This window comes from Rhipicephalus microplus, chromosome X (assembly GCF_043290135.1).
Source record: "Rhipicephalus microplus isolate Deutch F79 chromosome X, USDA_Rmic, whole genome shotgun sequence".
Taxonomy (NCBI): Eukaryota; Metazoa; Arthropoda; class Arachnida; order Ixodida; family Ixodidae; genus Rhipicephalus; species Rhipicephalus microplus.
The window spans coordinates 303,151,777-303,178,523 of NC_134710.1; the positions used below are offsets into that span (position 1 = coordinate 303,151,777).

At 44.1% G+C, this 26,747-nt stretch overlaps 1 protein-coding gene across 2 annotated transcripts in view; it reads left to right on the forward strand.

The window, feature by feature from the left end:
- The window catches only part of LOC119161340 (follistatin-related protein 5), a 434,331-nt gene that overhangs the window by 305,946 nt on the left and 101,638 nt on the right, over window positions 1-26,747 (forward strand). For both annotated transcript variants that reach the window (XM_037413760.2, XM_037413761.2), the window contains exon 3: window positions 1,486-1,600. In XM_037413760.2, coding sequence (XP_037269657.2) covers window positions 1,486-1,600 — 115 coding nt within the window. The remainder of the gene's footprint in view (window positions 1-1,485; window positions 1,601-26,747) is intronic.

Here is a 26,747-nt window from a genome sequence, read left to right on the forward strand (position 1 = left end):
AACTGTCAGTTCAAGCGCACGAATAAACAGAAAGGAAGGGAGGACAAGTACTACGACGTGCTGCTCAGTGAATATGTTCTTAATGACACGCTTCCTACATAAATACGCAGGGGTCTGCACCTATACGACCATCACTTTCGGCGACCTGCGACATTGTCGCTTTGTCTGACGCATAATCTCGCGTCTCCAATGACTTATCACGGTGCGTGACGTGCAATTTCGGATGTCCGATAATAGAAGCGGCTGCTTGCGTGAGGTTCGGACACCGGCCACTCAGCGCGCACTGAAAGCTGTAACCCCGAAAGCTATCATCAGGATACGTCCCCTGTATGTCGACAACCTGATATGAAGTGTTCTCTACATGTGCCTACTGACTAGCTCGTATGGGTGTATGACCCAAACGCGAGTTTAGGCTTGTTTTTGTGCAATATCATTGCACATTACAAAACATGACGTGCTCCGCAGCACATATAGTTTTATAACGCCAGTCGTCACAGATACTTATAAGTGAACATTGTGTTCACTCAGGAGTATTTGTGTTGGTTTTGCTGTGATGAATAGACCTGCCAGAAGTATTTTATATTTCTTATTACAATAATTATTGCGTTTTTCTCTTTAAAGGAAGCTTTGAAATTGCTCGTCGTTGAATAACCAAATTTAACACTTCTCTATTGCAGCTAATAAAAATGTGATGCATCGTATTCGCCCCCTGTCTCCATATCTCTCAGTGTGCACGTACTGGTTGGGCTACGTTTACTTTTTTTGAATAACACGTCATCCCTTACTTAAAAATATTGAGTATTGTTATGGTTATTACTATTATTCTTTAGAATTTCTAACCCAGTTGATGACTATTTAAATTTAGTTACATGTATGGTGGAATTGCTTTTCACACGATGCATAAATGATTGTTATAGGGACGTGATATACGTCGCCTATAGACAGACGTACATAGGCAAGTAACAGAAAGTACGCTGAGTGTTTTATTCAATAGGCAAATATTCTGGCACTTATCGTTTCGAGTGACGGTTTCATTACCTCATGAACCGCAGGTCGTGGGATCGAATCCCGGCAGCGGCATCCGCATTTTCATTACAGGGGAAAATGCTTGTGGCCCGTGTGCTCAGATTTAGGTGCAGGTTAAATAACCACAGGTGGTAGAAACTTGCGGAGCACTCCACTACGGCGTCTTTCACAATCATATGGTAGTTTTGGGATCATAACCCCAATTATTATTATTATTAATATTATTATTATTATTATTATTATTATTATTATTATTATTATTATTATTATTATTATTATTATTATTATTATTATTATTATTATTATTATTATTATTATTATTATTATTATTATTATTACCCTGTGCCGGTACCCATAACTACTGCTCAGCAATTTGCACTTGAGCAATGCTAGCCTGGCATTGTTTGGCAGGTGATTGAAACCACCCTTACCCTCACCATTTTTTTTTGTGATTTGCAGTCTCGTCACAACCGAGATGGTAGCGCAACCTACGTGGAGGAAGACGAAGACAAGTTCCTCAGCAGCGAGGACTCAGTTGCTCCGACGGCGCCCAAAGCACTGCCTCTCGACTTCGGTGCGTAGACCAGAGATGAATGCATGTTTTGATTGAAAATTGTTTCTTTTCTCAGTTATTTTTCTCTTAATATTAATACGTCAAACAGAATTAGACCACAGAGCATCGCGGTTGATTATGTGTTACTCAATTGAGTTTTGCCTGAACAAAAGGCGGTGGGGGAAACGGAAAGGCTGCATGAAAGCCTATGCCATCTTCCGCCCTACAAAAATAAAATAGCTTCTGAAGCGTCCTCTGAAAACAAACTTAACGAAAGACAGCTATCCAATGTTAAAAACAAGTCCTATGAGGGGGACCTAAAAGACAGCGAAAAAATGGGAAATGAAACGGCAGTTTCAATGACTGAAAATGCCCGTGACAGTTTTCAATAGAGATTTTTCAGTGGACCACTTATAAAACGACAGTAAGAGAAGAAACCATAAGCCCATTCTGTCAATCAAAGCTTTATTTCAAACGCATGATTAAACTACAGAACACAGATTACGAAGCGCAGATGTAAAACCAGAAATACATAGAAGATATACTATTGAAAAGAGGCACGTCAACCTGAGGTGTGTCAGTGGCTAGACAGCTAACTAATAGTTGTGCACTGTGAAGGAGTGCGATGTTCTTTCGCGCAAACGTTCGTGCAACGTCCTGTCTGGCCAATATAGACTTTCCCACAGGAAAAGCTTCTTTTTCAGCTGAATTACTTAAACAGGTGAACGTTATTGGTACAAAAAATCAAAAGATATAATCACAGAAAATGTTTAGGTTTTGAACTGATTAACCTACGGCATATATTGCAGTTCGTAAGTTTATGCTTGTGGAACTGCAACGCACATTCGCTTGATTATGGTTTTGTGGATGGCACTATTTTCGAGATACGAGTTATTAAAATTGCAATAAAAACGTAGGGCAGCAAAAGTGTCGCGTTGATTGACTATGCTAAGTCTAGAACATTACAAATGCATCGTTCAACTAGCACGCGCACATTTTCTTGCTTGGTTATTTACAATTTATGTTACATCGTCCGTGGTATCCGTTGCAGCTATGAAGAAACGGTAAATATGAAGGTACAAGATACGTTTAGGTGCTTTTAAATTCCGTACGCGTCCAGCCAAGACAAGATTTCTGACACCTCTTGTCCTTGCTGGAGGTGTCTGTTTCGACTAATCCCAGCGTCCCTTGCTGCGAGGTTGTGCTTGATGTTTTATACGATACGTATACTTAACCACGTGCTTCTTGACATCGAGCTTTCATAGGCGATCGACTGAGAGTCAGGTATTGCGACGCAGCATGAGCTGTCGACATGCTGAGCGAGTACAAGCGCATCATGCGTGCGTATACATCGCTAATCTAGTAGCGCGCATAACCAGCCTTTCTCCGAAATTGTGGGTCCGGCGCCGAGAAAGCCATGCTCGCTCACTACTCTGCAAGTCCGAGTTCATTTCCTCACAGTCAGGTGATCCGAAACTTCGTTTTTTCCTATTGCAAATCGGTGATATGGTTCACTGTAAGCCGGACTATCTGTCGGGCCAAATGTAGTAACAGTAGATAGGATCGCACGTCTAATACGCACTGGTTGCCTTTAAAAAAAAAACGCTTTTATGCACAGAAGTAGAAACGCACCCAGATTGCCACGTACACGTATTTGTTCACAAAGGTCAAAATACTACCTGCTGGAATTATACGTGCCAAAACCACGGTATGGCCACGAGGCAAGCCGTAGGGGAGAGCTTCGGGAATTTTGGACCACCTTGGGCTGTTTAACGTGCACTTAAATCGAAGTACTCGGCCCTCTAGTATGCCCATTTCCATTGAAAATGCTACCACCGCGGCCAAAATTGAACCCGCGACCTTTGGGTAGCAGTGACCAATCGATGGTGAAGCAGCAGTGACCAATCAATAATGTCTTAATCACGCCGATTGCGCCTCTCGGAGTATCATGGGCAGAGCAGAGAGCGTACATTTGCTTGGCATATAATCGCATTCATTCGTGCAATGGTCGCCATAATTTTTTTCTATTTAATTTTGCTCGTAATTAATGGGATGTATGCTGTCCTTGTGACTGCTATCACGCATCGCTAGAGCTAGCACCCTCAGGCTTCCCGTACCCCATCATCTTGTAAAGGTACGAAAAAAAATTTTTTAACCACAATGGCACGTCCTTTCTCACTATCAGCTTTTCCTCTGCCAGCCTCCACCTTTATCTCAACGCACTAGCCCTGCTGCTCAGCAGATGTCGGTGTTACGTAAAAGCTCCAGGACCGGTATAAATTAGAGATTTATTTCGCGTAATGCGATTCCTTTCTCATCATCCACCACTCACGACCGCCTGATGATAACGTGTGCGAGAAGCGCGGCTCGCGCCCCCTGAGGACGATTTGAAAGGCAAGTAATTGCAATAGAATTGTCACACAATCATCACTTAGATTTCATTCAACACAGGGGTAGGGCTTAAGATGAGCATGTCGTATTCTAAGTCATTCTATCAAATTTGCCGTAGATTGTTTTTTTTTTCTTGCGAAACATTCGGGTTATTACAAATAGCAACTTGATTTCCGTTTGTTCACAGCAAAATTTCCTAGGGACTTTTTATCTTGCTCCCCACGTTGCCTCCAGGTATGACCGCGGGGAAATTCTTATGTTCTCAATCTCAAGTAAAACGTATTGGGTACGTTCCCCTCGGGATCCGCCAAATGAAGTTGCTTCAGATGGCTCAATTTTTTTTTTGTTTTTTTATGGGCGAAGCTCTTTAAAGCGGCACCTGTTCGTCCCTCGCCGTAGTGCATAACCAGTCTTACGTTTCGATTTACAAGAAGGTGCCAGTGGGAGATTTCTCCTGTGAGTTGTTGAACAATATAAAATTCGCAGCGTGAGCGTTAACTAAAAGCCGAATTCTCCTGTCTCTCATTCCCTATTAGCAGCCATTAGCATGCACATTGAGCACTATCTGACAAAAAAGGATTGCTACGTTAAACTCGCTGGGTGTAACCTCTTTGGTTGTAGAAAGGTTTAGCGAGCGTTGGGCCGCAGTGCCATGAATACAGTGAACTAGTATAAACCATGAACTCGATATAGTTAAAGGTGGGAAGAGACACGAAGCGCAAGCCGTAAGAAAGTGTGCGTGTGCCACCTCTCGTTTAGTCCTTGGCATGTCCGCTGGATGGCGGTGCATCTATATGAGGAATATATGATGAAAAGATGCGACATGGTGGTACTTGGAGTGTTGACTAGATAGACCAACGGACACAGAGACAGATGCATGGACGGACGCGCGGATGGCTGCATGGACGGATGGACGCATGGACGAACGCAGGGGCGGATGCATGGACGGACGCATGGATGAACGTACGGATGCACGAACAGACGCACGCACGGCCGGGTGGATGGACGCACGGACGGTCACACAGACGGACGCATGGACGGACGGAAGCAAGACCGAATGGACGGACGGATGCTTCGCCCCACTCTCCATAATTCACCCCGTAGATGTGCTGCCATTTTTTTTTTCGAGTCAAAAACTGCACAGATTGACAGAAGAGCAATTTTTTACGAGGGTCCCATTTTTTTTTCGACGTAATCAAATCAGCCAAACAGACAATTAGGACCAAAAAACTTCAATTACACTATTGGTCGTTTTGACTGCAGTGTAGTAATTATGGTGTCATAAATATTAGATCATCATTTATGCTATATATATGATGGTGATGCTGTAATATTTATAAAGAATAGAAGTGCATGAAGAGCACCCTTTCTGTGGCTGGGATGTGAACGCACAACCATCAAATTACACGAACTGCGTTCTCACAGTATGTTTCGTTCGTTTGATACCGGATACTTGAAGCTTTATATAATGTTCTCGTCTCACTTGTAGTTTCAAAACGAGGGGCTGTAAATAGACGACACCTCTTCAAGCTGCAGCGCGAACGACGTTTTCAAAAAACCATGTTTTCTCAACTAGGCAAGTTCGTCCTTCATTTTCCTTGTTTTTCAGAAGGAAGAACTTCATTTGTTTAGACGGCACTGTTTGAAGAAACTAACTATAATGTAGGCATGGAACTCGGTCATAAAGAAAAGTAGAACAAAGGTATGACTAAGGGCGAAAAGTTTAAGAATGAAAGAAAAGGCCGAGGAAATCGATTGTGATCAAATATGGTTCCTTATTATCAGGTGTCGTCTGTTTTTATTTTATCAAAAAATAAAATTGTTGAAATTGTCTGGGAATCTGTAGGCACTGAAACTTTCCTCCCATCCTTCCCCAACACATGCAAGCATAGAAACAGGAACAAGTAACAAAACAAATAAACAAAATAAACAAACCAATTGACGTATTGGCGAAGAGAACGCGAGTGACTGTAACTGTTATTGCAGAACAAATAAAAGTAGCGACGAAAGAAGGAACATACTGTCAGAACAAACATCAGAAAGAACATTAAGCTTTTTGCCCTGACGTTTCACCTTTGGAGTAATGCCTGGCAATGGGCTGCTCTGCCATGTTACGCAAGCCGCATTTCTCCGGTGCAAACGTGCAATAATGCGCACTTGTGCGGACGGAGTTGTGGTGTAATCCGAGTTGCGTTTCGCAGGTCTCGCTCTGCTACTTTTAGTCGGATGCTGCTGAACTTAAAAGCCTTTCTCCGTGTTTCTCGTAAGCTTCAACAATCGCGAGTCTTATACGCTGTGTGGTAATATGAAAGCCGGCGCCTCAAACAATAAAAGCTCCTTCGCATTTCTTATTCGCTTTCATAACCCTTTTAATCTTGACATCAAGCGCACGAGGAAATTCTATAAGAATATGTCATGACAGCTTCTTCAGCAAAAAAATTTAAAAAACGCGAGCTACTTGTAGCCACAAAATACAGGCATCCTGCCCCTCACAACGACTTCTGTGGTGGAAAGTTAAAAATCGAATAGGAACAATTCGTACCTCTTAGCAACAGCTTGCGTCCACTGTAGCTACAAATATTTGATACTATATTGTTTTGCGTGTCATCGACCGCAGCAGCTACAACTTGCACTGGTGCGTAAGGGTGCACATCATTGCGCGCCCTAGAAACATTGGGTGGGTATTTAGCTACTTCACAAACTCTTATGATTTCTCGGGTAGTGGGTACCTCAGCCGGCGCCCTGAGGGGGTTCACAGCAGCCTGTGTGAAGACCACTCCGCAAGCTCACGCTGTGACTGTGCTGTGCCTTTAAAAGAAGGCTTGTTTTTCTTTTTTTCTTGTCACATTCAAACGTTACGGATTTTCACGTGGTGCGCACAGACAATGTCCCATAAACGTGTTTTATCAGTTCAGCGCTATTGAGCGTGAACCTCTGATTCATTGATTGATGTATGAGATTTAACGTCCCAAAACCACTATATGATTATGAGAGACGCCGTGGTGGAAAGCTCCGGAAATTTCGACCACCCGTGAACCTCTGATTGATTGATTGATTGATTGATTGATTGATTGATATGCGGGGTTTAACGTCCCAAAACCACCATATGATTATGAGAGATGCCGTGGTGGAGGGCTCCGGAAATTTCGAACACCTGGGGTTATTTAACGTGTGCCAAATCTGAGCACACGGGCCTACAGCTATTTCGCCTTCATCGAAAATTCAGCCGCCGCTGCCGGGATTCAATCCCGCGACCTGCGCGTCAGCAGCCGAGTACCTTAGCCACTAGACCACCGCGACGGGGCAAAAGCGTGCACCTCTGATAATGGCCGGAATGATATTGTCGATTCGCAAGTTTTAAAAGCCGTCACAATAGCTAGAATGTTAAGGGTGAACGTCATCCTAACGAAAACTTTGTGAGTGTGTACTAAGAAGTGTGCTTGCTTTGAGACATTAATAGTTGCGGCAACTTTTTTTATTTGACATTTTCATAACAAAGTCCAATGAAATGAGAATATTTCAAAAAAGTTACCTTTCAATCTTGCACTAAATAGGGTATATTATAATCCCTTGAAATTGAAGTAGAATATAGAGTCCCTTTCATTTATTCCCAATACTTGACGCTCACATAGCACTTCCTCTGCTTCTTGTACAATGAAGAGCTCTTAAATGATAATCAGCTTCTTTCAGTTACCTGTTACACAAGTACAGTGACAAAAAAAAAATGAAAGTAGAGAACAGTATGTCACGACGTGGGTTTAGGGACGATTGCCCGCTGAATTATGTACACGAAGTGCCCCAGCACGGGAGGTTTGTTTAAAAAAGATATTTCAGAGGTAACATGTATTCTACTCCATTAGGGAGATACTGTGTGGCAGGTGCCGAAGCTGCCTAGCAGCGTCGGCCCTTAAGACAGAAACTGGAACGCTCTAAACATAACATGCCAGAGTACACCAACTGAAACCTTCTCTGCAACATTCTCGCTCCGTCAGTCGAGGACTCGCTTGCTGGATTCCGTGCCGACCGGTTGTGCCCTCGCGATCTCCGGCATCAGCGTAGCTCTGGCCGACTGGGCTCGCCCTACGTCACCTCCTGACGCCGACGACCTTCGACGACAGTGTAGCTCTGATCGACTGGACTTGCTCTACGCCATCTACTGACGCCGACAAGAGCTCTCGCAAATTGTGCCCCGTGCTCGGACTCCTGTGACCGTGTTTCCATCTTTCCTATCTTTCCTATCCCCTCAGTTTGTTGTCGCTCCTTCTGGCTTACCACCTCACGTCTCTTCCTCTTTTCTACACCTTTACTCCTACCCCTTTTATCCCTCCTCACCCCCATCCCTTGTGAGCTACTGTTGAGGTGTCGCTCACTGAAGCAGACAGTTACGGGGCTCACTTTTCTCTTCCTTTCTCTCTTAAGAATCACCTTCTTCTCTGCAACTCCAACCTCCAACCGCAGTTCGTCAATGTGAAACTTCACTTTTTTGTTGGCTTTGGTTGAAGGTTGCCTTCACTGAGAAAGGAAGAACAGCTAGAGAGAAGGCAGGGAGGTTAGCCAAGCACACACATGTCGGATTGGCTACCCTACTCTGAAGGAATGGGAAAGAAGTGTATAAAGATGAGAGAGAGAAAAATAGTAGAGAGAAGGGAAGACATTCACAACATTAGTGGCGTGAGATACAGCGGCACCGAAGAAGACATTGATCTTTTTCTATGCCACTGCCTTTGATTTGTGTCGGAAAGACAAGAACTTTTCAACGCGTGGCGATGATTGGGCGTTTGGCAATTGTTCGTGCATGTGCTGCTAAAACGCCGTTCACACCTCTCGTTGCTCCACAAGGCAGTGAAGGCATTCTTCTGCTTCTTGCGGACGATAGTAGTGTGCGAGGGTCGTTCACTAGTAGTGCAGTCCTGTAACCATCACCGCATTCGCCGTTAATTTCTTTCTTTCTCTCCCCCATAACCCACAAATCTGTGTATTCTCCTGTCTCAATCTCACAGCGGAAGGTAGACAACCAGCAGGTTTTGCCGGGGGAAGCTCCACGCCTTTCATGTTTGTGTTTTATTCTTTCCTTCCGAAAGGAGATTAATCGTGCAAAATTTAATTTACGTAAGTAAGGCGATGATAGCACACGCTGATTGAGGGTGGGCACACTTAGACGTACTAGTTTGTCAAAAGAAGTTAACCACTGCATGTTTTTGCTGAAAAGCAGGTGCCTGTTTGTGGTACATTCGGTGCAGAATAAGACTTAGCGAACCATGCACCCTACTGGTAGTATAATAGATGTGAAACTGCAATAAGGGTTGTTATCTTTTGTATTCTACAAAAGTGATTATTTCACAATTTGTAAATAAAAATTCTCGAATAACACTGAATGCTGTTTCATTTGTATTTGAATTATCGATAGATTGTGCATCCCCAGTTTTGACTGTTCAAGAAGTTGTTTTGCTGGTGGAGTGGGAGGACAATAATGGTGTACGAAGGAGAAGTGGTCGCTATTACTGAACTACGGCTGCCACTTACCGTAAGTATGAAGTCAAAGCTAAGCGTGAGGTGGAGTTGTCTTCGCACCAGCATGCGGTGCAATAGAATCACTGGTATGAAACTCACGCTAATCTCTCTTTGAGAGAAAACAGTCAAGGTGCTCTTCAATCAACAGGTTGTTCAGTGTTTAGTTTCTTATCGGTTATTAGGACCCTGAGCAAATATAATGGTGTTCTGAATTCGCAGTGGGATAGTTTTGCAACTTTCTTAAATGTAAGAAGAAACCAGGTGAACATTGGGACAATAAATAATTCTACAGCAAAGGATGGCGGGAGTATCAGTGATGGCAGAACAGCGTTATGAATAGGCACGTTCATGAGAAAGCCAAGTACATGGCCATGTTTTGCAGGGGAAAATGTATAAAAATAAAAAATCATCTTTATTAGATGGTAGTATGGTAAGCCTGAAAAAGAAAAAAAAATTATCGGATAATGTAGCGACTGTATCGTATTGAATATTCATCAGTACCACATAAATATAGAAATAAGAATGTACTCATGTTTGGCGAAGTGGTGCTTTTCGTCGATATATATTGAGGTAAAACCTAAATCACTCGGTGACTTGGGGCCTTTCATAAAATAATCAAAAGATGAATAGGTTTGCAGGAGTTTTTCCTACTGAAAATACACGTGTTTATTTTTTTCAAAGATTTATTAGGAATTGAATAATGTGCTATTCGAAACTGCACATAATAAATCGGACAATAAACACAGTAGCCAGACACCACCCCGTATCAAAGCTCCGTACTTCAAGCGTACGGAATATCTGCCTGAAAGCGTGCTCAGCTGCATCAAAACATACAGTGAGGCGAAGAAGTCTTTTGATTCGTGAAGTTGCAATATGTCGACATAAATTCGTTCCCGCTCATTCGTAAACAACCAAGACGCGCCCAATAAGAGACGCTAATCATGAATAAACATTGGTTGCGAAATATATATATATATATATATATATATATATATATATATATATATATATATATATATATATATATATATATCATCAGCCTGACTACGTCCACTGCAGGACAAAGGCCTCTCCCATGTTCCGCCAGTTAACCCGGTCCTGTGCTTGCTGCTGCCAATTTATACCCGCAAACTTCTTAATCTCATCTGCCCACCTAACCTTCTGTCTCCCCCTAACCCGCTTCCCTTCTCTGGGAATCCAGTTAGTTACCCTTAACGACCAGCGGTTATCCTGTCTACGCGCTACATGCCCGGCCCATGTCCATTTCCTCTTCTTTATTTCAACTATGATATCCTTTACCCCCGTTTGTCCCCTAATCCACTCTGCTCTCTTCTTGTCTCTTCAGGTTACACCGTTACACCTACCATTTTTCTTTCCATGGCTCGCTGCGTCGTTACAATATATATATATATATATATATATATATATATATATATATATATATATATATATATATATATATATATATATACCTTACTTACAGAGCCCTCGAGGGGCATTGTGTAAGGGGGGGGCGGTACAGATAATATGTTAGAAAAATATATATACATACATAAGCAAATAATGAATATAATAGAAAATGCCGTTCAACTTATGAACATGTAAGCAAAATACATACTAGAAAAGTGAGTTACAGAATATGAAGGTGAAATACAAAAAAAACTATTATGACAGTAACTATAACCTAGCAATAGTGCAAAAACATCGGCAACAGTCCTATAAACACTGATGATTACGAAGATGCGATAGAGCAGTTTTTGGTGCATAAGTATTTTTGAAGAGTATGATAGAACTTTGTGTGGTCTTGTTCTGACGCAGGATCATCTGGCAAATCATTCCACAAACGAATAGCTCGTGGAAGAGCCACGAGAAGAGCAACGAGAATAGCTCGTTGAAAGCGTTAGTATTGCCGTACATGCGTGATAAGCTAAAGGTGTTATGTAGTCTGCTCGAAGTTCGATGTGCTAGATTAAGGTGAACAGATGGCATCATGCTGGTGTGGATGAGTTTGTGAAATAGTGATAAAAGTGAGATGTCGCGGCGAATTTTCAGTGGCTCGAGTGCAAGGCTATGTTTAATCTGTGTTACGCTGGACGGGTAGCTGTGATTGCGCGCTATGAATCGACTAGGTCTGTTCTGTATACATTCTAACTTATCTATGAGGTATTGTTGATATGGTGACGAAATGGAGGATGCGAACTCCAGTTGAGGACGGATTAGAGCAAAATAAGCCAGTTTGCGCACATCGGAGGGAGCACTGTATAGATTTCGGCACAGAAAACCTAATGATCTTGATGTGTTAGCACAGATAAAAGTGATATGTGTGGACCACGAAAGTGTAGAAGTTAAGTTTACGCCTAGGTATTTGTAATGATCAGTGCGTTCTACAATGCTATTATCAATTATGTATTGGCTAATATAATAAAGTTATCATGTTTGCGACTAAAGGTGATTAGTTTGCATTTGGAAACATTAAGTGTCATCTTCCATGTTTTGCACCACTCAATTATATGCTCGAGGTCTTTTTGAAGAATTAGATGATTGCTATTGTTGCGGATGGGACGATAGATAATGCTGTCATCGGCAAATATACGCATACATGAGGATACGTTGTCAGGCAGGTCGTTAATGTAGATGAGGGAAAGTAAGGGACCAAGAACACTGCCTTGTGGTACACCAGAGGAAACGTAACAGAGTGATGAAGAGTGATTGTTGGCGATAGTGAATTGTTGGCGGTTAGTTAGGAAGTTTCTGAACCATGTTAGCGTGAGTGAATCAAGTTTTAGTGATGACAGTTTTAATATATAATATATAATATATAATATATATATATATATATATATATATATATATATATATATATATATATATATATATATATATATATATATATATATATATATATATGGCGCTGACTGTCACTTCTACTTCTAAATTCACATATAAACCCCAAAAAGTGGATAGAGGGAAGGCCGCTGTGGTAGCTCAGTGGTTAGAGCATCGAACGCGTTATTTGAAGGTCGTAGGTTTGATTACTGCTCACAGCTGGTTATTTTTTCATCCACTTTTCTCTCGTCTTATTTACATTCCATTGGTTCTAATAACTTCCCCTGTACATTGCTTGGCATTACTGTCTGTTCATTAATATCATGTTAAAACACAGAAAAACGAGCCGAGCCCTTAGGTATACACTTCTTTCCCTTATATATATATATATATATATATATATATATATATATATATATATATATATATATATATAGATATATTAGCGCCGCTTGCACTACGCCGTGCAAGGTTCGGTCACAGCTGCGGTGGTGGGTTGCCTATGTTTCACCGTCTCATCTCTCTCTTTTCCAACCCTTGCTCTCTGATTCTGTACATAACAACGCTTGCTCTCTATTGCTTTTTTTTTCCTCAATTCGCTTTAATTTCTTTTTCTTCCTTCTGTTTATTTCTCTCTCTCCTCGCTTTGTCTCTCGCTTCACCTTCTTTCTTCCTCCTCATACCTCACCTCTTCTCATTACCCTCAAATCTGTTCCCCACCCCCTCACTATACTATACTAAACAAGGCTATGCTATGTTTTACTAGTGTTCCAGGGTAGCTGAGTGGTTACGACGCTAGCCTTTGGATCGTTGCTACGCGGGGTCGAATGTCACTTCCGCAAGGTTTTTTTTTCTGCCAAGGATTTGTCTTTCCCTGTACTTGTCTTACCGCCCGTCAGAGTTACTGCATCTCACGTAGGACAAATACGCGTTAATGTATTGGGAGTGAAACAAAAGAGGAAGAAGACGAAGAAGAAAAAGAGGATGAAGAGAGCAAGTGCCGCTTTATGACCATGACAATTTTCTATCTAGGACACACAATTATCATTGACCATAACAGCTCTACTGTAGAAAAGAAAACACAAAAAAAAACCTTCGGACAATGTAGCGATGCATACAGCTTGAAAATACAATGCATAAATTTTAAGCAGAGCAGCAATGGTGTGAGAAACAGGACCTAGTGGAACTGTGAACAATAACAGGGAAACAACTTTTTAGGAGGTACCCGTCTGTCAGGCCTCATTCCTGAGCTACACAAGTTTTGGAGAGGGGAGCAAGGCTGCAAGAGAAAGAAAGAAAACATGGGTGTAGACGACTGATATTTCACATGCAAGTTCATGTGCTCAGTGCAGATCAGGTGGATAAAAGCCTTAAGAAACTTGTCACAAAATATTGCGAAACGTATTGCATGGTTGTGAGACGATGAGTGTTGAGGCCAGGCTTCCAAGACACTTTCTCCTGTAAAAAGCAAATCATCAAGCCAGCTCTAGGCACACTGGTTAGTCTTGCGTTGCTCGTCAGATATCGAAGATATTTGTACCAGGTGATAGATCATGCAGTATCTTTGAATTTTCATTGAACGTACACAGGTGACTCCTCTCTTCCAAAAAAACAGTTGTGTAAGTCAGTGAAAGCTGCCCCTAGTCACAGCCAACGAAGCAGATTTGTGTCAGGTCGTGAAATGTTCCTTTGCAGTTACATTTCTGATGATGGATTGAGGCTACATAAGCAAGGCTTGGATGGAGCATTCCAGCAGTTTAATGTGGTGTTTTTAGTGATGTCGCAAATGCTTTTTTTTCAGTCTCCTCTTGATTGAATCACAAACAGTGTCAGATCTATATGCAATCGATATGGAGGTGAGAGACTTCAGGCGTAAATGCGTTGTATACTGTGTTCTATAGAAAATCCGTTCTTACATTGCGTATAAAAAACTTGACTCGCCAGAATTGTGAGAAGTTCAGCACCACCACACTTCTATGTAAACGTGCGCGAAACTTTCTCATTACATGGCCAAACTTCAATCTTTAAAAAATAAGAACATAGTATGGGGTTGTGACTGTATCGATGAGTACAAAACGTTTGTCAAATACACTTTGTGCCTGGTCGGTGTTACATGAATGGAAATTCCCCCAGTGTGTCATGCCGACAGGCGGCCGAAATAGTGCGTTTGCCATCTCTCGCTCTACTTTCATTTTGTTTCTCGGTCTACCGCTCTCATATAGACCAAAACCACATTTTCCTTTCTGGTTGGGCATTTCGCCTTTCTTTCCTTTGTTTTCTCTCTATTCTGAAAGTTTTGCCGTTGTTGCATGCCCACAGGAGGAGTGGGAATTTATTAAAAGGCTGAGAGGTTGGCTTGAACCTCCCAGGTAGATGTTTTAATTCCAAGACTACCGATTCTTATTTGTAGTTCCAATTTCTAGTTCTTCTTCCTTTCCACTTCTCTGATCATGTAATATTTGTTCTTTCATGATTAAATAATATTATTCTAATGAAAGGTGACACAAACATTGACGAAGAGTGCTGAAGCATCCGGAAATCACAGGGCGACAAAAGGTCATAGCGAACACTACTTTTTGGTAGCGTTAGGCCCTGACGGCAGCTAAGATAAGCTGTAGCATAGACAGATGAGATTAAGTAGTCAATGTCTCAGCAGGCCTTCGTAAACGCGAGGGAAAGTGTTTGCTTGTTTCTGAAGTGCGCACCAATATGGGAGAATTGTTTAGTGGAGAAAAAATATTTACTATATATCAGCACTTCTTACCAATTTGGGAGAATTGTTTAGTGGAGAAAAAATATGTACTATATATCAGCACTTCTTAGGGAACACTAGAACCATCTGTTAGCCTAACGTATTTTGTATTTAGTAAAACCCATTGAGCAGTTAATCATGGCATCGTTATTTCCCGCGAGTCATTGCGATCAAACTTCATCTGCGTTAAGGTAGCCTAGGGCTACGCTTATCGAGTTATTTGGTCACTTCAGTCCCATACCTTAGAGGTAGGTTGCGAGTTGGCAGCAATACGCCCAAATAATTTCGACAGTTCATGGCCTTCTGAGGCACTCACGCTTGCAGGCCGACGCCTCTAAGCGACGCGATGGAATTCGGTTAGTACCGCTGTGTGTTCAGCATACGAACACACGCAGAGGTTCCACTTTACAACCGCGAAACTGAAATGGCGCATCGGCGTCCGGCACACACCAAGGGACGCGGCAGTGAAAATATGGGGGTTGAATGGCGCTCGCTCGGGGAGGTATGTTGGAATGCGGTTTTCTCCTAATTGCGAAATGAGGTCTGTTTGAGCATCCAATTGTGGCTCGTTCCGGAATGAGAGTGCTGCACCCCGGGCAACGAGTGCGGGGCAACATCCGAGACGATCTCATCGAGCGGCCTCTGGACGAGGGGGAGATCGTGCTGCCGTCGCCATCACCGCTGGAGTCCATCCGCCGCAACGAAGAGGGGCGCAGGAGGACGTCGGGAATGTTGGCAAGTGCGCGCGTGCTGCGTCGGGCGGCGTCACTCAGCGAGGCGTCCCCTCATCTCATCCGTGGCTGCGCTGGCAAATCCCCTCAGTCAAGATGCGGGCGACGCCGCCACCGCCGCAATCTCATTACAGCTCTTCTCCCCTCGATGCTTCCTTCCGTTACATGATTCGGGCGTACACACCAGGCGACTCCGTGCCACCCGGCCGCTGTATCAGAATTACTCACCGAGTTTTCCCCCTCTCATTTCACCCTCTGCCTTCTCATGTCAGCCTCCCGCTATGCCGTCCCTCGCGACGTCTCCTCCATCTGATTGTTGGGTGAAGTAAAGAATAACAAAAGGCGGGGCGAGGTACAGGGAAGGGTGCTATCGCTTGTAGGAGTCGTTCTCAGCTCTGAGTGCGACTTGGCGTGCACGTTTGCTATCTCGCGGGAGAATGGAGCCTGCGGTGTACGGAACAGCGTGGGATACGAAATGTGGTCAGCAAGTTCTCCGAAGGAACACGTGCGGACACAAAACTAAGAGGCCTTGGAACGTTGGCCCTTTCGAGCGTACTTTAGTATAAGAACAGAAATATTTGAAGAGTTCTTCATATTAGAGCTCCGAAAATAAGGCAAGCAAAAGTGGCAGTAGACGTTGCGCTCACAGCTCTCGAAGTGGACGCAGTTGTTACCACTGCCTGTGCCACTGCTTGAAGCAACACACTAGGCACAGCAATGGATGTCTAGATTCCATCTCCTCGTACGACGCGGAAGTGTTATCTAGTTTACACGTATATGAGTGTTCCTGAAGCAGTTGCAGGACACTCCAAAAAAGTAATAAATAAGTATAGAAGGCAGCAAGAAGAAATCCACGTCGCGAACGAAGAAAAGACCCAAAACCGGAGCGTGAACGCGGCAATCTACGGTAACTATATAGTTCCGGTTTATCAGAACCTCACAGAGGCGTAGTCTCGGGGAGAGCGTGGTGAAACCTTACCTGCTCTTCGAAAGACTGTTTGCTGCAGCAAAAATCTAATAAGGGTGAAGTAAGAAAAGTAATGGAACGTGGGTGTTTGGAAATGGTAGTCTAGTTTGAACAATTTTCTCGCTCCTATAGGGTAGTTTACGACTGTCCTCGTAGTGTCCATGATGAAGAAAGCGTTTAAAAAAAACTAAAAACAAACAAACGCAAAAGCAAAAAAAAAAAAACAAACAAGCGCCAGCCATTTTCTTACGGACTGCATGTCAGCGTCACGGCACCACTTTGCTCTCAGACGGCTTTCACTAAGGCGCGACCGAAAGGACAGAATCTAAACGAGTTAAAAAGAAGAACGGCCGAGCGAGAAAACCCTGGGCGAGAGAGTGCCTCTGAGGGCACGCCGCTCACCCAGGCCGGTGTCAGCGCGACAAGGGGCTCGTGTTGCGCCCAATTGGCCGGCCTGCCCCTAATGTCCACACACGCACGCACACGCGACGGCTCTCGGCCGCGCCGCCGCTGCACAGCGCTGCAGCACTGGCTACAAATTCTCACTAGGCGTTCATGCTGCCGCCTCGTATATACGCTCTTGTGCGCGTCATTCCCATCTTTGCTTTTGCTTCTTCTACCTCGGCTCGCTCCATCTCCGTGTTGCGTTTGTGGATCGCCGCTCGCTCTATGTAGCTCAACAGCGAACGATGCGACGCCAAGCGCCCAGAAACGGGCAATGTGAGACGCAAAGCCCGCGTTACCTCGCCCGCGTCGTCGCAGCTCTTCATCCGTGTGTCTGCGTGTACTTTTTATCCCTATTTAGTTTCTTTTCGTTTTCGTTTTTGTAAGTTCTCTTTTTTTTCTCGGCGCTTCAGTTTGTTGTTTCTTAGTACGCAAACCAAGCGAAAAAGAAATAAAGATAAGGAGGGGGAGCGGGTTGTCTCCCGTTTTCTCATTTTGTGAACGACTGCGAGCTTCTTTACCGCCTACAACGCATTTCTCGTCCCAGAGCAAATTGAGTTACTCTTTTCACGTCTCCCAGGGCTCGCGATGTGTGTTTTTTTTTCTCCTCCCTCTTCGCTACTCTCTGCAAGCTGGAGTCTCTATCTTCCAATATTTATACTGTTTGTGTGGTTCAACAAGCCCCCCCCCCCCCTTCTTCGTGCTTGTTCAGCCTTTATTTCTGGCTTGCCTACGGCGAACGTTGCTTTTTCTCTCTGTGGGTGAAATTTCTGCGCGAGCGTCTCTGCGGTGTGCCTGAGGCAAACACGGAGCGCGTGCAGAGACACCGAGCTTCCTCCGCGTTTGCGCGGGTTTCTGCATATACTCTTGTATAAGCTACGCGCGTTGCTCGTTTGATGCGCCTCCCTCGTAGATGCCTGAGAGTCGTGAGGCGAATGCGAGTGAGTAAGGCGAGCAAAAGAAGCGCAAATTAGGAAGACAAGAAAGCAGAAACTTACAGAAAAAAAAAAAGCCGTGAAGAAATTCTCCATACCACCATCAGTGACAAGCAGTGTCTGTGCGTATATGGTATCTGTTCGCTATGATATAATCAGGGAACAAAGAATAGCGAGAGGAAAAAATTTCTCTATACTGGAATCGATTGGCCCCGAGTGCATTTCTTTGTGCGTAGCGTCAAGCTGATCAAAGGAAATAGCGAGCGCGTCGAGGCTTTGCAAGGAATGGCATAAATTTAAAGATGCCCCTGGAAAACCATACCCGACTTGGATACACGGCATCGTGCGGCCAATGCTCCCATCCGAATCCTTTCTTTCTCGGTATAACACTTTATACCATAAGTCTTCGGCTGTGCCTCCTTTATATATATATATATATATATATATATATATATATATATATATATATATATATATATATATATATATATATATATATATATATATGTGTGTGTGTGTGTGTGTGTAAACGGATCTACGCATCAAGATAAAAGTGTCTACTCTCTTAACAACCTTGAGCTCTCGTTTTCAGATCTGTTCACTGTCTTCCTCAATAGATAACAAAGAAGTAAAGTGTAACAAAATTCGTCCGTTCTTCTTGCTGAAGACATTTTTTCAGCAATAGTTTCTATATGTAGGCGGCCATCTAGTTTGTACCAGTGTGGAGTTTTTTTTTCTTTTTCTGTCTACTATTGGTGGGGCGTCTTGCAATTTCATACAGTGTTTTGCTACCTTTTTTTTTTTCGGCAGTCGTTATTGCTTCGTTCCTTCTGTGTTCCCTATGGTTACGGAAGCGACACCAAACCGAGTCCACTAATAAGAGCCTCCCGTTGCTGTCTCTGAGCTCTTTTTCTCTTTCTTAGAGGGTCCGCTGGGTCCCATAGCAGAAGAAAGAGAGAGACAGTCAGTGCAGCCTCACAGCGGCATCAGTGCAGCCGAAGATCGATGGGCGAAGGAAGAGCGGCCGCTCTGTGGTGCACAGAGAAACTTAGGTGGTGGGCGGAGTTTTTATGACGCGTGTATGTACTTTCTTTCTCGTATTTTGTGTCCGATGCCCCGGGGTGCCGACGTCGACCGTCCGGTAGCCAGTCAGAGGCCAGGCCACGCAGCTGGCCGATGATGGACGCGTCGCTGTGGCGCACAAGGAGAAGCACCGTCCTGGTGTCGCCCATTTCAGACGAAATACGCGAGTCTGTCCACGTACGCCCGTTTCATTGTTTCGCCCTTTGGTTGCGCTGCGCTTCCTCTTCCGCGATGTACGACGTTCGAAAATTCGGCCAACGTCCGCCCCCGGCCCATTCACATGCAGCACGACAGTCGCCGGTCGGGTTATACGTTTCGAGAGGAAGATGAGTTGCCTTCCACGTGATACATCGTCGTGTGCGCTTGCATCATTGTAATTTGGGATTTGTGATGAGGAAAGTGTGATTCTCAAAGTTTCAAGCAATTCCGGCGCGGAAAGAGTAGGCAACAAGAGTGATATGCGTCGTGCCAATTCTATTACCCTTTTTGTCCGCCGGCTTCACACGCATTCCCCCTCTCTCTCTTTTGCAGAACTTTTAATAGAAGTTTCGATTCTGACCTCTAGATTGCCAAAGCCCCCCTTCATTTCTTATATTTTCTTTCCCATTTTGGATGACAAATATGTTGCTATTATTTCACTGGACTTTTTAGTCGAGTGAAATGAAATTCCTACTGTAAATGCACGCAATGAGTACATTCTGATAACGCAGTTTTTTTTATAGCTTGCAAACTTACGATACTCATTCTTCACAATTCCACAACTCTCGATGTGAGGTCATCATTCAAGTTTACAAATTTACTGGGCAATGCGTGCTTTGCTTTATGTCTACTGTCTCCCCAAAACATCGTACTTTGTCCGGCTTTCTTTGCGCATTCGCCCCATACCAAGTCGTGTCTTTCGATGGTAGCAATACCTGTGGTATCAGCAAGGTGTTTCCTAATGTACCACCATGTGGTACCATTATATAACTACTGGTTGAAACCACCGTTTGATGGCAGTGGTGGAGCCACCTGGTAGTCTGCGATGGAAGGGGCTGCATTCTCGCATGTCTTAACGTTGAAGCAGCTGCAGTTCTCGGATGGCGTCGTTCAGACACTGCGTACCTTGTTGGAAACGCAGCACTCGGTTCCGAATCGTTGTTGAAATGACGTTCAAAGCAGCGGATGGCTGTAGCGTGCGAGTGAGGGTGCCAACAGATAAATTAGCGGTGGAACTTAATCTTCCTGGCAAGGTGATTGGGAGTGCGCAACGTATTGCGCAAATTTATTCAAACAATTTTTCTTAATTCCGGAGTTATACGCGGTGAAACAGGTATATAATAGAGGCTCCCTGTAGGCGTGGAAGAAAATGACTGCGGAAACTTCGAACACTAAGTACTTACATGCTTTAAAGAAACGACACGACGCAAGTAAAAAGCACAAGTTTAGGTCAAAGAGCCTCGTAATAATTGAAAAAGCTCCATCTTGACAAAACCGCCCAAATCTTTAAAATAATTTGGGTGGTTGAAAGACTAGAGCATCCACGTTTTCATATACCGTGTACCGTGCGTTTCATGAAATTCGTTTGGAAATCTTTTAATTACGAGATTTTAAATATCTGCTCGCTGCCTTCGTAATTATCTTTTCTATCATGGCAGACAAGTTCAGGTGGCTGCATACAATAATTATTACATTATTTGTAGAAACTAAAGCCAAAAGAGAGAGAGATTAATAATATGAGCCTCCAGTTTGCTATCCAGCAGTATGGGTGGGGAATAGGGGTAAGAAAAAGTATTTGGGGAGAGAGAGAAAAAAACGCATGTTTACGCAAAAAAACAGACACACGCACACACACGTAGTCTTTGAATAGCGTTCTGGCCACAATCGTTCAGAGCAGCAAATTTCTCATTAGAGCAGTTGGGGGATCGGGCTATAAGCACACAACTGATATTTTTTTATACGAAAAGCTCATTGCAGCTTTCAGGATTACAAACCGCGGGTGCTCGTAATTTTTTTCAGGCTGATGAAAGTTGATCACTATCACCGGCGATGCTGAAACCAGAGCGTCCGACCAGTGCGACTGTCACGCCCTAGCAGACCACCTGAAAGCCGTCACTGTATACGACATCTATGGCAGCGCTGTTACGGCTGCAATTACAGTAATGACTCTTTCTGGCGACTAGAAATAATATGAAGCCGCGCACGTCGTACTGCAGACATGCTTAAAATGAAAGTCAGGAGAAGGTGGTATAGTTTGGTTGTTCCAGTACTCTTGTATGCACCGGATCCTGTTGTACTACTTCGGTAGGCAAAATGGTCTCCTGCGTTGGTTAATGGATATCTTATAGACAACCGGGACGGATGTCTTGCGATCGTATACACTACAAAGGAGATATTCTGTGAGTCTAGTAATGCGAATGTCCATTACAGCGCGTGCTGATTGGATATGATGAGCTGGAGAACTCACCTGCTTTCGGACTGCGTGCAATCGGTGCATGCTCAAATTAACAAACCACCTATAGTGGTCAATCACAAAATACTCCCCCATCCTCCCGGTATAGTCCTCAGAGTTGCTGTTATGATCAGAGGCATACTCGGTAATCCTTCGTGGCAGTCCGCCTCGGTGGAACAGTCGCTACAGTGCTCGGCTGCTGACCCAAAGGTCGCGGGTTCGATTCCGGTCGTGGTGGTCGCATTTAGATGAAGGCGGAATTGTAGATGCTCATCTACTGTGAGATGCCAGCACAGGTTAAAAAAAACAAACACGAGATGGTTGAAATTTCCGCCTTCACTACGGTGTCTCTCATAATGGTGTCTTGGTTTTGGGGCATAAAAGCCAAGATGTTAATATTATTAATCCTTCGTGGCATTCGACATCTTCGCTATACGCATTACGCGCAATATTCTTGGTTAATTGAAAAAAATAAAACAGTGTCATAAATGGTGCATGCGTTTTTTTTTTCCTTTCTGTTCCTTGCGTGCTTTTCATTTGTTCATCATCCATGAATCATTCGCTCGCGCGCCGCTCTCAACGCACCAACTCTGCGAGAGCACCGCGCACCGACAGTTATTGGTAGCGCGTTAACAGAAAACATGGAAACAAAGCCCGCTTCTTTCTTTTTTATTCAGCGCGTTCATCGCTTTCGAGAACCATAAATTTTCAGAAACTGTTCGCTCCTTGCACAAGCAAGGATAATGAGAATGCCACACGCGCGCTGACCGGCGCGTGCACTATCTTCGGAAACACCTGTATATGTGCGAAGAGAAATGAACGAAAAAAATAATGATAAACCCTAATTTTAAACCATAGCGAAAACAGATCGATAGATGCGTGGGCGCCTTTCTCGGGGAGCGGGAAAGTGGACGTCCGCGCGTTTCCTCCGGCTCGCGCATATGGCCGTAATGCAGACCACTAACGACTTCCCTTATAGTACCGTTTTTACGGCTCTGCGCGCGTCCATGCGGCTTCCAGGAATGCCGACCGCTTGCTTTGCGCACTGCCCTCGCATCGGGCACGCAGTAAAACGAAAAAAGAACAAAATAGCCCCATCGGCCGCGTGGCTCATGGAAGGTGCCTGGACATCCTGTCCCCTCCCGCGCGTAATTTCTCTCGTAATATTTCTTCCGCTTGCTCTGATGGCGGATTGATCGCCCCTGCATCAACCGCTGGCGCTCTTGGCTCGTTTACGAGCGTTTTCTTTCCCTACGTTTCATGCGCCTATCGGCTTTTTGCCCTGCATCCTACGTGAGCGGCTGGAGTAAAAAAAAAAAGTAATTGGGGGAATATACGGGATATGTATTGTAGGCGGAAATATTTGCGCCGAGCAAACAAGAAAAAAACGCGCAATAGAATATATAAAATCAGCCTAGTTAATTGAAATAGTTTCACGAAAACGGAGGACCATGGTGTGAAAACCGTTTCATTAGAAACTTTAGTATTCATGTAGGAGCTAAGTTCCCCGGCGCTGTTCGTTTCGAAAACACGATGCGCCGGATCCAGTCCATTTCGCGTTTCTGAATCGGCGTTAAAAAATTCACTTCCGCTCCGTAACAGCAAGTATTCTAGGAAGAATTTCCCACTCGGATACTCGTTCAATGATTTCATAAAGCATTACGTGGCTCAAACTTACACGTACTTAGGTAGACAAAACATGTGCCCTTTCTCTGCCATATTCCTTGTATTTTCTTATGTGTGTATACGCACTTGTGTATGTTCACGGGTATTCGTAGTTTCGTTGCGAAGTGCTGCAAAAATACCGGCGGAGTATTTTTTTCCGCAACGCTGGATCTCCTACCATTTATCAAAATAACACAACACTTTACGTCTTTGTATACAGGACCACTTTCACCTATGATAGGGAACGCGGGGTATATTTTTCAAATATAAACATGACGCACGCAAAGAACAAGCAGATTCTTTCGCACATTCATCGGGGTGTGTGTAAGCACTGGAGTTGTCTTGATTCAAGCCGTTTTTATTTGTTACTTCTTAAGAACACAAGTTATATATTCGAAGAACTGGCTTGCGGGCTCAGTAAACACGAAACTATGTCTGTATGAATAAATGCAGAGTACGAACACAATGACAAATAATTGGGCGTGTTCTATTAAAACAGGCTTAATTGCGATCGTGCCTCTGCGTGTGTATACAGTCGATTGTGACGCTGTGTCAGGTAAGCGTTCTGCAATGCAATCGGTTCCTTCGCGAGGATGCGCATTTTCAGCGTCCGCTTGCCCGAAGACTCGGGCACACGGCGCTGCCGGTTTCATCAATTATTCAGCGAGATACTGGGCAGCCGTGCTTCTGATCCTTAGTGGCTTCTCGTGGCCTTGCATGGTGACGCACGAACGGCGTGCCCAAAGTCGGAGGGGCTTTCGAAGGGCGGCCGAAGACGCTTCCTAATTTATGCCTGTCCATACGGGGTTGACGCGCTCGCGCCCATTACATTATTCCTGATGCGTACGCAGGATCACGCTCGCTGGAGCGTGCGTAGTTCAGTGCCGCGAATGAAGGCTTGCTGTTGGAAGAGGCACGCTGGTATCTCACTCGCTGCACAGCTCATTCCCGATATCTTCGGTTGCATGCAGGTGCGCGTTCTTAGGCTACAACACTAAATGCACTCCGTCTTGGCGTCACGGACCTCGTATGCGTTTAGGATATGCTCAGAAGCCGTATGCGTTCATGATATGCTCGCAAGCCGGATTTATGTGGAAGTATGGTTGGCTGGTTCAATCTGCATGGCGTGATTATCTACTGCGGCCTAATCACACGCCGCATGTGAACTTGCATCACAGAGGGCCCGAGTCGTCGCAGTTTCGCCACGCAGTGCTCTGTAAGTCTCGATCGTCTGCGGTGATAAAGGGGGCACCTGGTGGAGTTGGTGCGGGGGTATGTGCGCTGGTTTCGTCATAAAGTGCTAATCATTAGGTGAATTAAGCAGCCTTGAAACCTTATGTGAACACTGTCTTCAACCGGATTTACTGTCCGGCACAGGCAACCCCGTGCGGAGACTTGATATTTATAGAGAACGAGGGAATGTGCTCTGCTTCTCCCGAGGCTACCACATCTTGGTGAGGGCTAAAAATATCAAAAATCGTGTATATTGTAAAGCACGACTCCTGCCTCAAGAATACACTTGGTAAGTGACAAAACGAACAACAAGGAGAAGCAGATCGCGACGCCACATTGAAATTGACGGGGATATCTAGTGTCCCAGCGCCCTGCTGCTATCATGCACTAAGACAGATATCCACGAAACAGTACTTACGGCACACAAGACGGCATGTTCGCAAACAGCAGTAACAGAATTGAGGTAGTGGCTATGAATAAACACAGGTACTTGCGTGCTCTCAATATTTTTTCTGGGTTTTTTTTTGCATTCTTCACACTCAACTGTAGCTGTTGTTGGTGTTCCAAGTTTGTATTATAAAATTAGTACAACATTATTTTAAGGGAGCATACTTTCCCTCACTACATTGTTATAAACATGTAAGGCTAAGTACAGCCTTCGTTGAACAGGCTATACCACTCCAGCTCAATTTTATTTTATTTTTTATTTTTCGCGCATTTATTTTATTTTTTTTTTGCTTTTTTATGTCTTACCTTCCAATTCTCCCTTCTCTTAGTACAGGGTAGCAAACCGGATGCTCCGATTTCTGGTTACCCTCCCTCCTTTCCCTAATTTTATTCTCGCTCTCTCTCTTCGTTCCTGCAAGTATTACATGTACCTGCACAAATTGCGGCCAACAAGGCCCAGCGGCAGCGTTTCGACGTTAGAGGCTCTCAAAGGATAACGACATAATTTTAAGCGTTCTTCTATGGAAGCGAGGATCTGGTTTTGTACACTAAATCTTCATGTTTAGTGCGAACGCAGCAAACATTTACCCAAACGTTCGAGTGAACCAGTGTAATACATGCATGACCTGCACTTCATTGAAATACTTTGCTAGTGAAACCACTTGACCTAATTAGGTAAGAAGTCGGTGGGAAGGTACAATCGTCAATTTGGCGGATGAAGCAACTGAAGTACTATTGCTACAAGCACATAAACAGAGCAGCATCGATGCCCCGAGATTCCTAATGTTATTTATTTATTTGTTGATTTATTTATCAATACCCACAGAACATCGCAAAATGAAGTGGCCGATGAACTATTTATCTCACTCTTTCCCCGGCAACCAATTGAAAAAACAAACAATAAAAATGAACAGACGATTTATAATTGTTGTCTTTTTCTCCTATCTAGCTACTGTACTTTTCGAATGCTGGGCGCACGAGGGGCACGGGCTTGTCATTGCAGAGTTCTCCTGTACTTGTCATCACGCAGGCAAGACCATGTATAAGCATAACCATTAATCGTATAGCATACCAAGAGGGCTGAGAAAGACAAATGAGGGTAGAGAAAAGGAAGGATAAAGCCCAGCATATCCATGTATGGCATGGCATAGCCATGTGTAGTAGAATATGACAAAGGGCGCGAGAGAAATGTGAGAGGAAGGGGGAAGAAAAGTATGAAGAGAATGGTAAAGCATAGCATAGCAGTGTATAGCCTAATATAGAAAAGGGGGGAGGAAGCAGGTGAGGAGGAGAAGCAGGAATAGGAGGAAGAAGATGGCATATCCCTGCATAGCATAATGATGGATGGTAGCGCAGACAACGAACACGGACAAGAGAAGGCACATAGACACAACACAGCGCTATGTGCCTTCTCTTGTCCGTGTTCGGTGCCTTCTCTTGTCCGTGTTCGTTGTCTGCGCTACCATCCATCATCATGCAACCATACCAACAAGCCCAAATCGCCACCCTCATTGACTGCATAGCATAGTATAGCAAAGGAGAAGGTGGGGAGTGTAAGGCAAAACATAGCCGCGTATATTATAGTACTCCGATGGGGACGGAAAAAGCAAGTGAGGGTGGTGATGAGTCATGTCGAGGTGAGGAGGAGGAGAATGGGGAGAGGACGTTTGCAACATCAGTGCTTGCTTTCCCGTGAACGCTTGCATCGCCGAAGGCCAGACGAACCACTGCTCCACGTTGCCTACAGCTTTG